The 15,813-nt window shown below is 46.4% G+C and overlaps 2 protein-coding genes across 10 annotated transcripts; both read right to left on the reverse strand.

The window, feature by feature from the left end:
- Window positions 1-1,730: 1,730 nt before the first annotated feature.
- rffl (ring finger and FYVE-like domain containing E3 ubiquitin protein ligase) lies at window positions 1,731-8,109 on the reverse strand. 2 transcript variants are annotated; one of them, XM_040183452.2, is made up of 9 exons: window positions 7,698-7,954; window positions 7,182-7,501; window positions 6,663-6,844; window positions 5,752-5,949; window positions 5,435-5,671; window positions 5,142-5,346; window positions 4,640-4,663; window positions 4,164-4,372; window positions 1,731-3,672 (listed from the first exon to the last, which is right to left on the reverse strand). In XM_040183452.2, exons 2-8 carry the CDS (start codon window positions 7,225-7,227, stop codon window positions 4,182-4,184), a joined length of 1,083 nt encoding a protein of 360 aa, XP_040039386.2. In that variant the 5' UTR covers window positions 7,228-7,501; window positions 7,698-7,954; the 3' UTR covers window positions 1,731-3,672; window positions 4,164-4,181. The 2 variants fall into 2 exon arrangements, with proteins under 2 accessions (XP_040039386.2, XP_077961740.1); XM_078105614.1 differs by lacking the exon at window positions 7,182-7,501 and having other exon boundaries at window positions 7,698-8,109.
- A 248-nt stretch (window positions 8,110-8,357) lies between these two features.
- On the reverse strand, window positions 8,358-15,197 carry eif4h (eukaryotic translation initiation factor 4h). Of its 8 annotated transcripts, none has more exons than XM_040183598.2 (8): window positions 15,002-15,197; window positions 12,668-12,858; window positions 12,535-12,599; window positions 11,093-11,198; window positions 10,648-10,719; window positions 10,145-10,318; window positions 8,835-8,996; window positions 8,358-8,755 (listed from the first exon to the last, which is right to left on the reverse strand). In XM_040183598.2, the coding sequence occupies exons 1-7, from the start codon at window positions 15,064-15,066 to the stop codon at window positions 8,857-8,859; spliced, it is 813 nt and encodes a 270-aa protein (XP_040039532.1). In that variant the 5' UTR covers window positions 15,067-15,197; the 3' UTR covers window positions 8,358-8,755; window positions 8,835-8,856. The 8 variants fall into 8 exon arrangements, with proteins under 8 accessions (XP_040039532.1, XP_040039505.1, XP_040039514.1 ...); XM_040183571.2 differs by having other exon boundaries at window positions 8,358-8,760; window positions 11,066-11,198; XM_040183580.2 differs by having other exon boundaries at window positions 11,066-11,198; window positions 15,002-15,188.
- Between the last annotated feature and the right edge of the window lie 616 nt (window positions 15,198-15,813).

Below are 15,813 nucleotides of genomic sequence, written 5' to 3' on the forward strand. Positions count from 1 at the left end.
ATGAACAGCATGGCTCCACCCTACACCCGCATAACACCCAATGGACAGCCGAGGAGAGACTTCGTACCGCCCACCGTCCGCAAACCCACTGACCAATAAATATAAATATATATATGATATCATTGTCAAAAAAGGTCCAAAACTCGTAAAGCCAATATAATTAGAAAATTAACGAAAATAAAATAACAATCATGTGAAAATTTCTTTTAAAAACCCGATATACATGTATATCACAATCATAACATATCAATTCAATTCATTTTATTTTGTAACGCCCAAAATCGCGAATTACAAATCTGCCAGAGGGCTTTTTGGTCTGTACACATCAAACCATCACATCAGCACCGGAAAATCTCCCCCAAAAATCAAGACCCTTCCACGAGGAAAAAGGGGAAACCTCAGTGAGAGTCAGAGGATCCGTCTCCTGATGGACGGACTACAATGACGTCATGAGGACAGAATGAACAATGTAGAAGATGAACGACACATTCAGTTCATATGACAGAGATGATTCAAATCATTGTGAGTAGTAAGCAGGACCACTGCAGGACCACCACCATCACGTAGAACCACCATCAGATGGAACCTCCATCAGATAGAACCTCCATCACATAGAACGACCATCAGATAGAACCACCATCAGATGGAACCACCATCACGTAGAACCACCATCAGATAGAACCTCCATCACGTAGAACCACCATCAGATAGATGGTGGTTTAGGGGAGGGTAATGTTGGATCATGATGACATTAATAGTAATTTGATTAATATTTGAAATAATAATGATATTTCTGGAAAAAAAAATATTATTTATAATCATTTATTAATCCCACATGGGGAAATTATTCTCTGCATTTGACCCACCCTCAGTTATTAAGAGCAGTGTGCTGCTGTGAAGCGCCGGGGCTTCAGTGTCTTGCTCAAGGACCCAGAGACAAACTAAGGAGAGAACCATCGGCACAGGAGTGTTTCCTGTGACATGTGAGGGTTTCGGGGCAGAGGATGTTGTATGTGTACAGACTGTAAAGCCCTCTGAGGCAAATTTGTAATTTGTGATTATGGGCTCTACAAAATAAAATGAATTGAATTGAATTGAACTCGGATCGGATCGAACTGTAAAGTGACAAATATTAGTTATTTTTTTGCACAACTTTATTAGCATTGTTCCAACAAAGTGATGGCACATTTTATTTGTTTTTGTCTGATGGAGCAATCTGGTTTACATGGAAGTGACTTAAAATGCATTTATTCTATTATTAATTAAAGCACATATGGAGTCACAAAGTGTTATTTCAATAAAAATTCAGCATGGACCATTTTGTTGGGACCCAAACATTTTTCTGAGAACCACTGGTTTAAGTGCTGCATTTTACCTGAGTATTGCTGCTGACCATGTCTAATATTTATATATAATACTACTACTACTACTACTACTACAAAAAATAATTTATAATATTGACTAAAATTAACAAAATAGCAATCAAAATGATTAAAAAAATAACCTGTATAAAGACACAAAAGAATGAGTTGTGACTAAGTATTACCTGTATTTATGTACAAGAGGTAATTGGAGTACCTGGCTGCATTGATTTGTTGGAGGCCACTATGAAACTTGAGGGAAGAGTTATACATGTTAATTACATACAAGGTGTTTCATGTATTCTACAGAGTGAAACAGGAAAGCACTGATATGTAAAGATAATGTGAAGAACAACTGGACACACAAGCGGAAGATAATTGGTTTTATTAACAAAATAGTTCACCATAAAAGTAAAGCTTCTACAAATTGACAGTACTTCATTTGAACAGATTTTACTGAAGCTTTAACACCACAAGGCATCTGCTAATGAAGTCAGGCGTTAAAACAGATTATTCAGCTTTATTGTGTCTCACTGAGACGAAGGCAGTGAATCCCAAACTATTCCCATAAGTTAGAACCCTAAAACCCATTTAATCCTTAAACTATTATTCAACCTACACTATCAAAAAGGCAAAGCCCCAACAACTGGGTGATAGCATGTTAGCTTCCAGCTGCTGACGATGCTAACGTGTAGCTGAGGAGTTTAGTCCAATAGAACTCACAGTAAAGTGATTATTACTTTATTTACGTATATTGTAGCTGAGAATTCAAAGCGCAGGAGAAAAATGTTCCTACAAGTTAAACTCTAAGACAAACAAGGCTGTTAACAGCAACCATCATTTCAGAAAAAAACTATCTAAAATATTCACAACAACAATAAACCTTCATGAGCTCATCAGAAAGACAAAAACAACAACAGTAAAATATGTCCCACTACGTCCCTCTAGAACAACTTCCTCTTCTTTGTCCTTACAAAACAATAACACGAAAGAAAAGGCTCAAAGCATCAACAGATTAGTGCATTCAAGGTCCAAACAAAACACAAAGTTAACTTCAAACCAAAGAGTTTAACAACACAGAGACAGTCTGCTGGTAGAGATCAACAAGTCACATCTTCTCACTCCTCTAATAGCAGGTGGAGTTCCACCAGGAAGCATCCTGGAGCCTCTATTGAACTAAAGGAACAGACTCACAATCATCTTGGAGGTCCAGCGGTTAAAGGAGCCTCACATTAGAACATCAGACAGGTGCTTTGTCTTCAACATCTTAGAAAATCAAACCAAATTCCTAGAACGCACAAAGAGGAAATGACCTCAAAGAAAGCTATGGCCCTGGATCCATAGTTAGCTTAGCACAAAGACTGAAAGCAGAGGGAAAATGCTACACAGTAAAATAAGTGTATGGGAGGTGATCAATGCCCACAAACAGCTGGAACTATTGTGTTTGACGACTATTTAAGAAGTGAGATTGGATTTAAATCTGTAAAATGCTGCACATTTTAGGATGGAAAGCAGCAGTTTATCCCTCTTTTCTCTCCCCTGATGATGATTAGATGAATGATAAGACAGTAACGTCCATGAACATGTCATTTAGTAATAATAATTGTTTAGGTAAACTTTTGACTGAAGGAGAAGTGGGAATCATTAGTAACATTCATTCATTGTTTAGCTTGAAACTTACTTTACTTACTCGTGGTTGGCTGATTTTCCGTGATGGACGTTTTTTTAAATGAAATAATGAAAGGTTTTAATGGAATGCTGGATCCAATAACCTAATAAGAATTATGAGGAAGTGAGATTGAATGTATAAAGTACATGTTGCCGACACACTGAACTTGTTCATCCAGTAATTAAACGTTTTTCTGCGACATCGAGGATCTGAAGAGGAAAAGCAGCTTTCAGACCGACGTTCTTCTTTCTGCTCACCTGGAGGTTAAACGGTGTGATTGACAGGCGTGGCACCGATCAGCTGAGGGAGGGACTTGGAGTGTGTGTGAGGAGGTCAAAGGTTATTCTCCGGCTGGTAATCTGATGTTAAAGCAGTTAAAGTCTGGTCTCCGATGGGATTTATAGTCCAGTAAAGTGGTGTAAACAGAGGAAGCTTCTCTTTGGGAGGCGGCAGGAGGCTCCAGTTCGTAGGTTCAATTTAACGACTCAGGTGAGTCTGTACATTCAGGGTTTGAGTTCAAACAGAAGGCCACTTCTCACGTTCCTTTTCTTATTCACACTAGAAAAATAATTACCGAAATAGAAACATCTGTGCTGCAGCAGACTTGAGGAAAGTTTAAGAGCGGTTCATTCCTTTGACGACCTGCGAGAGAAAAGAAAGATTTACTGACTAAAAGGTTGCTGAGTTTAAACAATGTACAGAGAGTGATGAAGTCAAACTGGGATCTGAAGCCAGTTGCGTTGGTTAAACAGATGTTTGGCTGCGGCGGCAAATCACCCAAAAGTCCAGAGCGCAAATCAGTTTGATGCGCGTGAATCAAACATCCGCGAAGGTGTTTTCTACGTGTTGCTGTTGTTCTTTTTGACAGTAAGGGGGCGGAGCCAGTCACCAGGGGGCGGAGCCAGTCACCATGGTCTCTACACCTGATTGGTTACAAACCCGTCTTTGGATTGGCTGGCGTGAAGCCCGTTTCCGCCCCCTTACTGTCAAAAAGAGCAACGCGTAGAAAACACCTTTGAGCAGAGATTCGCCTCTCGAGCAAATATCTGACGCGAGACGGACTTTTGCTCGCGGCTCTGGAATTCGGCGTGATTTGTGCTCTGTAGCGGGTACGCGGTGGCGTGGAGGTTTACCGAGCTTCAGGTCACTGCTCAGGACCGGAAGACATGGACGGCTCGCACGACGTACTGGCGGCAGATGGGACACTCGCTCATCCTTTTGCCGCACTTTGTGCAGGTGATCATGTGACCACACTCCAGCAGGACACAGTCAATGGGACAGTCCATGCAGATCTTACAGAGGTTCTCCTCCTGGCCCGGAGATCCACCAACACCACCGGACTCTGGGGGGACAAAGCGGGAACCTGTTCATCTTCTCACATATTTGATCCATTTACAGTGTGGTGAGGAAATAGTTTGGTCCTGACAAAGGAATTCAGATTCTACCAGTGGTCAGTAGAGGTTTGGCCTTCGCTTAAAACTAGGAATACAAATACAACTACCCAAGGGAATAGAAATATATAGATTGTAGTATTTTTGTTGATAATGATATAAGATAATGTGAGGAGGAGCTTCTTCAGTTAGACGTAAGGTGAAAACAGAAAACTCACCTGAGGAGTTCACAGCGTTGGCGGCTGAAAAACAGAAAACACATTTACACAAAATTGAACAAAATGTTGCCGCGTCGAGTGTTCCGCTCCCATTACAGCGCACGAGTTCTGCTCTGTAGTGGCCCTCTAAGGCCCTGTAGTGGCCCTCTATGGTCCTGTAGTGGCCCTCTAAGGTCCTGTAGTGGCCCTCTATGGTCCTGTAGTGGCCCTCTAAGGTCCTGTAGTGGCCCTCTATGGTCCTGTAGTGGCCCTCTATGGTCCTGTAGTGGCCCTCTAAGGTCCTGTAGTGGCCCTCTAAGGTCCTGTAGTGGCCCTCTAAGGTCCTGTAGTGGCCCTCTATGGTCCTGTAGTGGCCCTCTATGGTCCTGTAGTGGCCCTCTATGGTCCTGTAGCGGCCCTCTATGGTCCTGTAGCGGCCCTCTAAGGTCCTGTAGTGGCCCTCTATGGTCCTGTAGTGGCCCACTATGGTCCTGTAGCGGCCCACTGTGGTCCTGATACTTACCCAGTAGGTTCTGCTGGTCCTGGTACAGCCGGTTCACTCTCTCCATCAGCTCCCACTTCTCACAGCAACCTTTGTAGTTGACGAAGTTCCTGGCGAGGATTTCCTTCAGCTGTCGAACGCTGAGCCCCTCGATGTCATCCGGGCAGCTCAGATCCGAAAGAGAAGCCCGGCGGCCTGAGACCGGAGCCTCCTCCGGATCCCAGTTCTGAACCAGACAGACAAAAGACACTGAAGACCTGAAGAATCCAGTCTCAAAAACAAGACCCTGGCTTGAGTCTCCTTCCTGGTGTTACCTGGTCTTCGTCCGCAGCATTGGGCTCAGCGGGGGCGGGCTCTTCTGTGGGCGGGGGCGGGGCTTCGGGCTCGGCAGACGGGGGCTCTGGGATGGAGGTCGGGGAGTCGGGAGTCGGGGAGGAGATGCAAATGGTGGGGTCGGAGGTCACGTCGGGGGGGGTGGAGGTCGGAGTCTCGGGGACGGACCCGTGGGACGGCAAGGACCGCTGTCCGAGGACGAGCTCCACCAGCTCTTCCTGAACAAGACGGACACACAGGTTTAGCGCTCCAACGCGGCGGCTACGTTCATGCTGCCGGGCGGAGGACAGGAAGTGACCTTCTCTCTGCACAAGTGGGTGGAGACCTCATGCAGGTGCAGGTAGTCCCGCAGCTCCTTCACTTTCAGCTTCATGAGCTCCGCCCGCTCCAGCAGGTTGCCGTAGAAACGCTGACAGGTGTGACAGAGGCGGGGGCGGGGCTCTAGCTGGGCGGAGCAGCGGCAGCAGTAGTCCTTCTGGCAGTCGACACAGACATGCTGGTGGGGAGAGAGACGGGCACCTGTCAATCATATCAAACGTCTGACAAAACTCCTCCAGTATTAGAATGAATAAAGTTTTCTCCTCAAGTGTAGTAGAATCATTGATCAGGACGTCATTGATTAGTTTCCCATCTCTGATGAACGGTGATTAGTGCAGCACACGGAACCTTAGCAACTGAGCCACTAGATGAATCTTCATCTATTGTTGGAGCGATCAGTGGTCCAGGACAATCCAGGACAACATTGGGACACTTATTATTTCTTATTAATGTGTATTTAGTAACTAAAGTGAAGTCAACACACATGAGCGCCAACATTTAGTCGACTACTATGTTGTCATAATGTTGTCTGAAAATTACAATAATATTGTATATCGCAATTCATGGGGAAATAATCGCACAACAAAGTTATTGTGACAACAGACGCTGAGGAAGTTAGTGGGAGACGTTTCACGACTTATTGATCCATAATCGAGTTGACTCATCAATGGAGCCCTCGTTAGATTTAATACTCACTTTTAGTGAAGTGGATCTAGTCGCAGTATTTGTTTGATGCTCTGAAGCTTCAAGTCGGCAATTTGACCGTTTATTGTATTGTTATATTGGTGAACAGAAAGTGACCATATGTACCATTAATAGAGACCTGTCAATCAGTGTGTAGCCCCGCCCTGAAGCCTCCCCTGCTTTATGGCCCGTTAGGTCTAAATGTACCTTCGTGGCAGGTGTGTCGAGTCTCCCCCCGCAGGCCTTACAGGTGTGTTCGGGCGGAGGAGACGGCTGGCTGCTGAAGGCAGAGTTGGTGTAGGACTGGTGGCGTCGCTCGGCTCCACCTGCCGGTTCTACGTCAGCGGCCGAGTCCAAACACAACCAGTTACAGCAGGACGCGAACATGCCTGAGAAACACACACAAGCATGTAGGGGTTCCAAGGCCACGGCATTGGTGACTCAACTTTATCATGAAATCCGTGTTCTTGTGAAATGTTTGGTATATTCCTGTCTACTTAGAAGAGTACGATCGAGGGGTTTTATGTCTTTGAATACTTGCAAATACACATCAATGTGGTTTACGTTCAATCTGGCAACGTTTCACAAAATAGGGCCATTATTTAATAAATAACCCGGCGGGTCAGAATAAATCATCTGAAAGGAGTTTATCTGCAGATGTTTGACACCTTTAAACTGACTAAGTAAGAAGACTTTCACTACAAGTGAATCCAAGTACTTTCCCACTTTGCTCGGTGTTGTTGTTGTTGTTGTTGTTGTTGTTGTGTGTCATTGTCCCGGATAAAGCGCGCTGTGTCGCATGGCGGAGTTCGACTCTTCTTTAATGAAGGATCAGCAGATGAACTTCACCCAGCTGGAGGGGCTCACAGGTCACATTTAACGGAGAGAAATGCGCTCGTTCGCTGCTGGCGGGCGGCCGAAGGGGAGAAGGTCTCCGGCAAAGACGTAAACATCACACGGGGATCATTTAGAACGGTTCTCCGGTCCACCGGGCATCGGGCTCCGTTAAATCCCGCATTATGTGAACGGAGTCAGGCGTGGGGAGTCTGGAAAGTCCCCCGGGCTGTTATTAAGCTAACGGCTAGGCTAACCACAACATAGTAAGTAAAGTTTAAACAACGAAAGAGTCGAACAAACACAAACCATCACAAAAGAAAACAGTTACAACAGCTTCGATTATCTCGGTTAACAGTTTAACCGACAACTAACCGGGAGAATGATCAACGTAGTGACGCGTCTTACCTGTAACCGACGGGCTGTGCGGCTAGCAGGGAGCTAACGCGGAGCTAACTAGCGTTAGCTACCAAACACCAACTAGTTGCTTAGTGGGTTAAAGTTCCGGCTGTTAGCGGGTCAACATGGCGCAGAGGTTCCTCCTGACGCAGCGACGAGAGGAGCCCGAGAGGAGAAGAACCAGGAGGAACCAGGAAGAGGCGACACACGCACACACGCACGCACACACACGCACACGCACGCACACACACACACACGCACGCACGCACACACGCACGCACACAGTTGCGTACGCACCTAAACACACACGATGGGACGAACCAAAGTATTTTAACATGTATTTATTTAAGTGACCCAGAAGTAAACGATTGTTACTTAAGTTTTTGTTTGACTTTTTCCACTTTATAAACCTGTAGAATGTAGTACTACATCTCCCATAAGCCACAGGTAACTACAGTACTACATCTCCCATAAGCCACAGGTAACTATAGTACTACATCTCCCATAAGCCACAGGTAACTATAGTACTATATATCATATATATATACATAGATTACATACATACTAGGAGTATGTGAGGTAGTACCATGTGCTGTGCGGAGTACTACCATATGAGGTAGTACTAGGCGTATGTGCGGAGTACTAAGTACAATGACTCAGAGGCAGCAGTGATGACGATGAGAGTTTTATTGCCATAAACAGTGTAGGAAAACAAAGTAAAGTTAAAACAGCCCGTTGTAGTCTATAGTACAGAGCACAAAGCGCCGCGGGTCACAACCCGACCCGCTCACATCTGGACCAGGTTCAACATACAGGAGGTACGGATGAAACGCAGGAAATGACAGCTTTAACTAAAAATAAAACTTCATTGATCGTATCGACAGTGACAATAATTTGGACTTCTGCGGTTCATTCAAAACTTCAATCTTTACAAAAAAAAACTTTATTGGTAGCAGTCGGCGTCGACTAGATGCACACGGATCAAACAAAACAGCACGAAGACCTTTAGTTTCTTCTGTCCTGCTGGTGACACTGGGAGGAGAGCGCCACCCGGGGGTGAGATCAATCTGTGCTGCAAGAAAGGAAACATTTAGCACACCAGTAAGCCATCATCTACGTCCCGTGTGACATCACTTCCTGTCTCACCTCTCCTCCCCTCCTCAGCCTCTCAGGGTTGTTCTGGGGGAGCCGCCTCCTCTCGCGGTTTGGCTCCACCAAAGATGGCAGAGTTTGGGTTGGCGACCTGGTTCAGCGGCTCCGAGACGGTCCGAGGCTTCAGCTGCAGCCGAGGCCTCTGCGCTCGCTCCTCTGCGCCACACAGACAGACACGTTAAGCAACCACCAACTCGCATTTCCTGGGATTTATTCCTGTGCGCTGGCCGTGATACTCATGATACGTGGAATAAACTGTCCTGTACAGGAGAAACCCGACATGCAGGCGTCCTGCAGGACTCAGTCACACAAGCTGATTGGATTTCATCAAGTCCGGCTCTGGTTAACCGATGTACTGACTCAACCTCTTCTTGAATCGTCTCATCCTGTTGGACCCACCTAGGATGAAGAGGTGCGTAATACGACACTCGACTGGGACGTCTGAGTCCAAACCCCCCCAGTCTCTGAAACCTGAGCACGGAATGGATGCCGTGGAAAAACTGCATCAAATTGATATCATGGCGGAGCCGCGCTGAGGCAGAGAGATGTGACGCATATCAGCGGCGACGTTTCGCTGTCGGCTTCTTAGTGTTCAGTTTAGCACCCCGTCATTCGTAACGAGTGATTGTGGGCGTTGTCGGCGAGCAGACTTGCCAGCGGCGTGCGTTGGCTCATGATGACTGAGGTCATGTGGTCTCAGGAGTCCTGACGGGGTTCGCAGGGTTAACTGGAAGTGAATCTACAAACGGCAGCTTTCTTTGAGTAGTTGATTCAGACGGACATCAAGTTAGTTCCACGCAGGCCGAAGATGAACGACACGGTCACGGCGGCGCATTCTTCGCTCTTTTGAGGGATTAGAGAAACGATTAAACGCGGACTTGGACGCGTCTGTGGCGGCCGTGCTCAGGCGCCGATGTGGAACAAACTCCTCTCAGGGACGTCTACGGATTCCATCGCTGTGGCTGACGATGGATTCTCCATCATTCAAGTCCCCCAAACTGCACATGGCCTCAGACTATGAAGCAGCTTGTTTCTACCCAGTTGTGGCGCCACCTACTGGTGGAAAGAATTCTGCTTGTTGGCAACCGCTGAGTGCAGGAAGTGATGGAATACTTTAGAAATGTATCTTCTAGCACCAAGCAGGAAGTCACAAGCCTGTGAGGAGGCTGCAGGGGCCCGATTGTGGTCACGCTACCTTCTTCTAGTGAACGAGGTTCTGGGGATACGAGCACGGTCAGGAAATTGGACACGGAAGGCCGTTTTTACAAAAATGATCATCAGAAATCACAAAAGAGGTGTTTTACCATCAGACGGTTCCCTGAAGTCCGGTGTTGTTCCGCGGGGGGGCCCCTCTCGGAAGCGAGCCGGGCCTCCACCTCCAGGTCCTCCTGGTCCTCCAGCTCCGCCCCTTCTGTCTCCAGGTCGACTGCCGGCGCCGCCTCGACCCCGTGACCCCATGAAGTCGTCATCTCTGAAACCTACAGAGCAGACAGGTGAGACGCTCTCAGGTGTCCTTCAGCGCTTGGAACCTGCGAGCTGACTGGTGAGCATGAGATGGTTGAGGTGAAAGGCATGATGGGAAAACGGCAGGGTACGGTCCAGCTGGGTCGGCAGGTGGAGCCACGCTATGGGGTCAAAGGTTAACAGTGTGGGCGGAGCAGTCTGTGGCCAGCTAGAGACGTGATCAGGTTAATATCAGTCAAACAAATTCATCATTGATTGACATATCGATTCTTCTCATCCGTTGACCCCACGTCAACTGCTGCGTTTTGATTGGCCGGCCGGCCGGGATCAACTCTGACCGCACCTCCTCCTTGCTGCTCGAAGTCCTCATGGGAATCCCGTCCTCCTCTGGGAGCACCTCTAGAACCTCCTCGGCCTGCAGACGACAGGGGGGAGTTCATCACTGAGAGGGGGAGGGAGGAGAGAAGAAAAGGGGGAGGAGAGAGGGGGGGATCTGGAAGGCGGGCCTCCTCCAGGAAGGAGTTGAAGATCACCACCAAAGAGGCAGAGCTTGTTAGTGGTGGTCAGAGAGGAGACGTTAGAGAGCTCGAATATTTCATGTTAACCTGCAGACCAGGTGAGGAGGGAAGGGAAGGGGGGGGGGGGGGGGGTGGAGATGAAGATGAGTTGATGAAGGGATGAAGAGTCCTCCTCCTCCTCCTCCAGGTCAAACATTCAGACGTGGAGGAGAGACTTGGACTTGTTGAGGGGTTGTCACCTACTTCCTGTCTGGTCTTCGGCGTTCATACCTCTGGCGTCGTCTTTCCTGAAGCCAAATCCTCCTCCTCCTCCTCCTCCTCGCTCTTGCTTTCGGCCCTCTGCGATATCAACCCTCAGTGACCTCTGATCTAGCAGCTGCAGGGGTCAGAGGTCACAGGAAATTAACAACACTCTCAAAAGGTTCCCCTTTAAACTCACAAATAACAGAACCAGCAGCGAGATCATTCGGAAGTTGGTCAAAACAAAAACATCTGAGAAATGATGCGTCTGGACCTCAGGGAGGAAAGACGAGGAGACGACTCCATGTGAACATCACGGTAACCAATGACGACCAAGCAAACGCTAAATGGACTCCAACACCGGACACACGCGCTCGTTGTCATGAACACATTTAATTGCGATAAACGATATTTTATGCAACTTTTATTATGACAATATAACAGCATAATAATATAAGTACGGCTCAAAGAACAAACACGTTTTATGCTTCACAACAGTTGGACGTTAGAATCGGAATGTGAAAAAATGTTTCCTAAATGAATAAACCAAATAAAAAAAGGGCAAGAGACCCGGAGTGGGCGAAGCTCGTGCAACGCGGTCGGTTTGAGAAAACGCGGAGCTTCAACCTCCGGCAGGGCGACGCGCTCCTGCAGGAGAGACAAGCGGCGTTCAAAGAGACGGACGAGCAGTAGTTGTTTTAGGTGAGATTTTAGCCGTGTTGTGTTTCTATACGTCGGCGTACCGGCTCCTTTCTCTCGTTGTGGCTTCGTAACAAAAGTCCATTTGGACTTTGTTTATCCCAATAGTCTGTGGACGTCACTAAAAATAACCCTTCATAACACGGTGGGTTCACGCGTCCCCTTTGTGTGTGTGTGTGTGTGTGTGTGTGTGTGTGTGTGTGTCGCTGCCTGAGCCCCCAAACCTCCAACAAAGCAGGCAAGAGGACGTCGCGGTTAAAATGTTGGTGATCGCAGAACCCAAATGATCGCGCTCATTTCCACACGTCACCCGGCGTCCAGACACGGGCTTTTTGTTCAGGTGTTCATAATACTTGTAACAGTACGGCAGTCCACACGTTTGCCTTCAGGTAAGTTGTCTGTGATAAACAGTTCAGTTTGTCGGATGTCAGATTGAAGTAAGAGAAACAGAGTGAACTTTTATATTAGAAAAAAAGCAATAAATGGTCCTACCGAGTGTTGTGAGAATATGGTATGGACGAGTTTAGATGTGAACTGGTTAAACTAGTACTGTCACTAGGATAGTTACATGCTCCTTGTTTGAGAATTGTGAAAATACAATAAAAAGATTCCATAAAATAGAATAAGACTCCTTTTTGTATCAGGATCAAAATATTTGAGAATTAAGGTGACAGGTGCTCAATCTGGTCCCAACACAACCCTGTCCTTGATCATCGACAGAAGTCTACCAGGAGAACACTAGCAGCATGCTGGTTTTCCAAAGCATCACTCACAGCTCCGTCGTAGGTCAGAGCTTCTTTTAGAGATTCCACATCTTCAAACTCCACGTAACAGAACCCTGTAAGACAAACACACAGTGAGCCTCAGCCGATTCTCCGACACATAAAACGCACCACGACCCCTGACCTTTGAACTTGTCCGTCTCTTTATCTCTGACCAATCGGACGCTGCGCATGTTGAGCTCTTTGAAGATGATGTCGATGTCACCTTGCACCGTGTTGAAGGGCAGGTTTCCCACGTACGCCGTGAACGGAGGCTCCGTGGGGAGCTCCTTCTGCTTCCTGGAGCCGCCGGAGCCGCCGCCGCCTCCACGGGGCCTGGAGGGGGGGGGACAGAGGGCATCATGGGTATGTATAGATATCTAGATTCAGATCTCTGCTCCAGATGCTCATGCTCTTCCATGGACTTCATGCAGGTAAACAGACTCCACCCAGCCGGCGCTCTGCTCCGACACCGACGCTGCACGCAGAGACGCAGCTTCTTCTCTCACCGCAAACACCATTCACTTATCACGTGTAATATATTATTATCTGTGAGGGACACGCGGCACAGACCTCCTTTAAAAACTGTATTTAATAGTGTACATGTTGCCACCCTATGTATAGTGTTATATTTGCCTTATACGTGTCTCGACTGTTGGTCAAATGAAAACCATGAAAGGTTTACGACAGTAAAGTGAAGAATGGGGGATTCTATGGCTTCTGGGAGTAAATTCATCTCAAACTAACCAACCGTATTTCTACGCTGTGGTACTTTTACTTAGAAGTAGTTATCTGCACTTTCCTCAGAGGAGCAGCAAAGCTGGAGAGAGGCAGCGTGTGGGGTTGACTCTCGCGGCTCTCAACATGGCGGCAGGATAGCGGTTAGCGCGTAGCTAGTGGAGCCGACCTCACTGGCCAGCGGGGCGTGTGCACCGAGCGCAGAAGCTGTGACATCATCCAACAGACGACTGGCAGCGATGACACGTGGTTTATGACGTGAAACGATCGTCCAGACGCAAATCAAACGGCTCACAGGTGAATAACAACAACGATAACATGACGTCAGATATATAGAGTTTATTCTAAATGACATATTGTTAATAATATTAGTCTATTATTGAGGTTAATTCAAATAGTTTATTATATGTCGTCTGTGGAGAAACTCTGAAGATACAGTTTGACGCTACAAACTAAAGTCCTTGTTGTCGTTTGATATCATGAAGAAACTAAACTGACATTTATTAGTGAGAAACTAATTCTGCACTCTGGAGATTATTTCATTACCAATTAGTCTGCTCTCAAAGAGATCCTTTAACGAATATTCATTTTATAGATTCCTCAATTGGATGAACGTTATCAGTGAGAAACACGTCTTTGTTTCATACTTTAACATGAACTCACTTATCTGTTGGTTTGATTCCGTGAGACAGATTTTACCCTGAGACCCATTAATAACATCGATTATGTGGACCTTTAAAAACAGAAATAAACGTATGACCGAGATCAGTAATCTGAACAACATGAGGTTTATAGAGATATTCTGTAAATATAAAATGAAATAGATACTATACTTGACAACAATCAGCCCAATTATCGATTATAAAACACAGAATTACAACCTTCAGTAGCTCGTATTGATCAGATCAATATAAAATTATTCTATGAACTGATCAATATGCAAACATTGACATGATGAAGATTCTCATTCACGCACCTTTTGGTTTAATCTAAACTAATGGATCAATAGTTTTGATTTACAGATTCATCGCTAAGACGATCAATAGAACATGATTAAGCAACAATTTAATCTATTACTCCTCTGGAAATGAAATCTGCTCTATAAACTAAACGTAAACATAAAAACCGTGGACATTTATAACTGGTCGGTGTATATCCATTGATCAGAGAATGGATTAGTCGTTGATCGATAAGATCAAGTTGGGATGTTTAAAAGTGGCACTGAAACTCTTCAACGCATCCAGCTAATAAAACGCTGCATGAGTACAGCCACCGGCAGCTCGCCTCGCATCAACCGATAGATCCGGATCGATACGCAGCCTCATGGCTCTGCGGACGCAAGATGCAGCCACGCGGGCAACAAGCCACCGCAGCACCGCCTCCACCTGCTGCGGCCTCCCGCCCGGCTTCGCTCTGCTCCCTCGGTCCGCGGAGCCCCGCGTTCCGGCCCAGGGCCCCGAGTTCGATTACCCCGCACGTGCGGCCGCTAACAACAGCTCCCCACCCCCATGCTAGGTTAGCTTGCGGAGTTCCGGGAGCCGCGGCGTTTCCCAGCAGCCTCCCCGCGCGGGCCTTCGCACACTCGGTCACTCAGCCAGCGCCAGGAGGGAAGGGAGTTCCCACGGCCCTTCATAGCGCCGGTACGGGGGCGAAAAGCGGGGTGGAAAAACACCGACACGTCGGGTAAGAGTTCGTGTGGCGGTGCCGGTCGCTAGAGCATTGCTGCAGGTCGGAGACTCACCCTCTGCCGCCCCCGAAGCTGCAGTAGGCCCGGTCCCGCTCGTCGTAGTTGTCGAAGTCCGCCATTACTGCTGCTGTGTGTCGAAGGAGGAGGTCCTTCACGTCACACGGTGACGCGAGGTTTAGCTGTCCGGAGAGCGCCTGACCGGGAACAGCCACAACGTGTCTGGGCAACTTGTTGCCTGAATTTACACCTAAAGAGGTTTATACCGCAGAATGACATCACAGAGGTATATTAAATTAAACCAAGTAGTGAAGCACTCACCAAAAGATCGTTGACATTTTTGATTGAGTTTAACTAGCAAATAATACCTAAAAATAATTACATTTTCTGAAAATGTCTTTGGAAAGGTAAGAAGTAAAAGACAATATTCCCCGAATAAACACACTCCAACACATTGAAACGGTTGCATGTTCTTTCTCTTCTGTTCTCTGTAATGTATTAATATTGTTCATATACGTAAAACAGCCTGTCAATATTTTACATATATTCATTTCATGTTCTCTGCAATATTGTGAAATGTGATTGTTATTTAAATGGAGGCTTCAAATAAGCCCACTGGGCTTTCTGCCTCTTCCTGCACTGCTATACTATTTATCTTTGTTATGTTTATTTCTTTTTATTTATTGATACAATTAAAAAAACTGATATGAGTTGATGTCATGAAAGGAAAATCCAAAGAATGTCTTACTAACAGTGTTTGATGTCAAATCAAACCAGATTTGTCTCTACTTTGGAGGAATTTACATTTTGTGTCATATTTATTTTCATTACCTGTATTTCATTAATACAATATTTTACATTGCAGGTGT

This window comes from Gasterosteus aculeatus, chromosome 1 (genome assembly GCF_964276395.1).
Source record: "Gasterosteus aculeatus chromosome 1, fGasAcu3.hap1.1, whole genome shotgun sequence".
NCBI lineage: Eukaryota > Metazoa > Chordata > Actinopteri > Perciformes > Gasterosteidae > Gasterosteus > Gasterosteus aculeatus.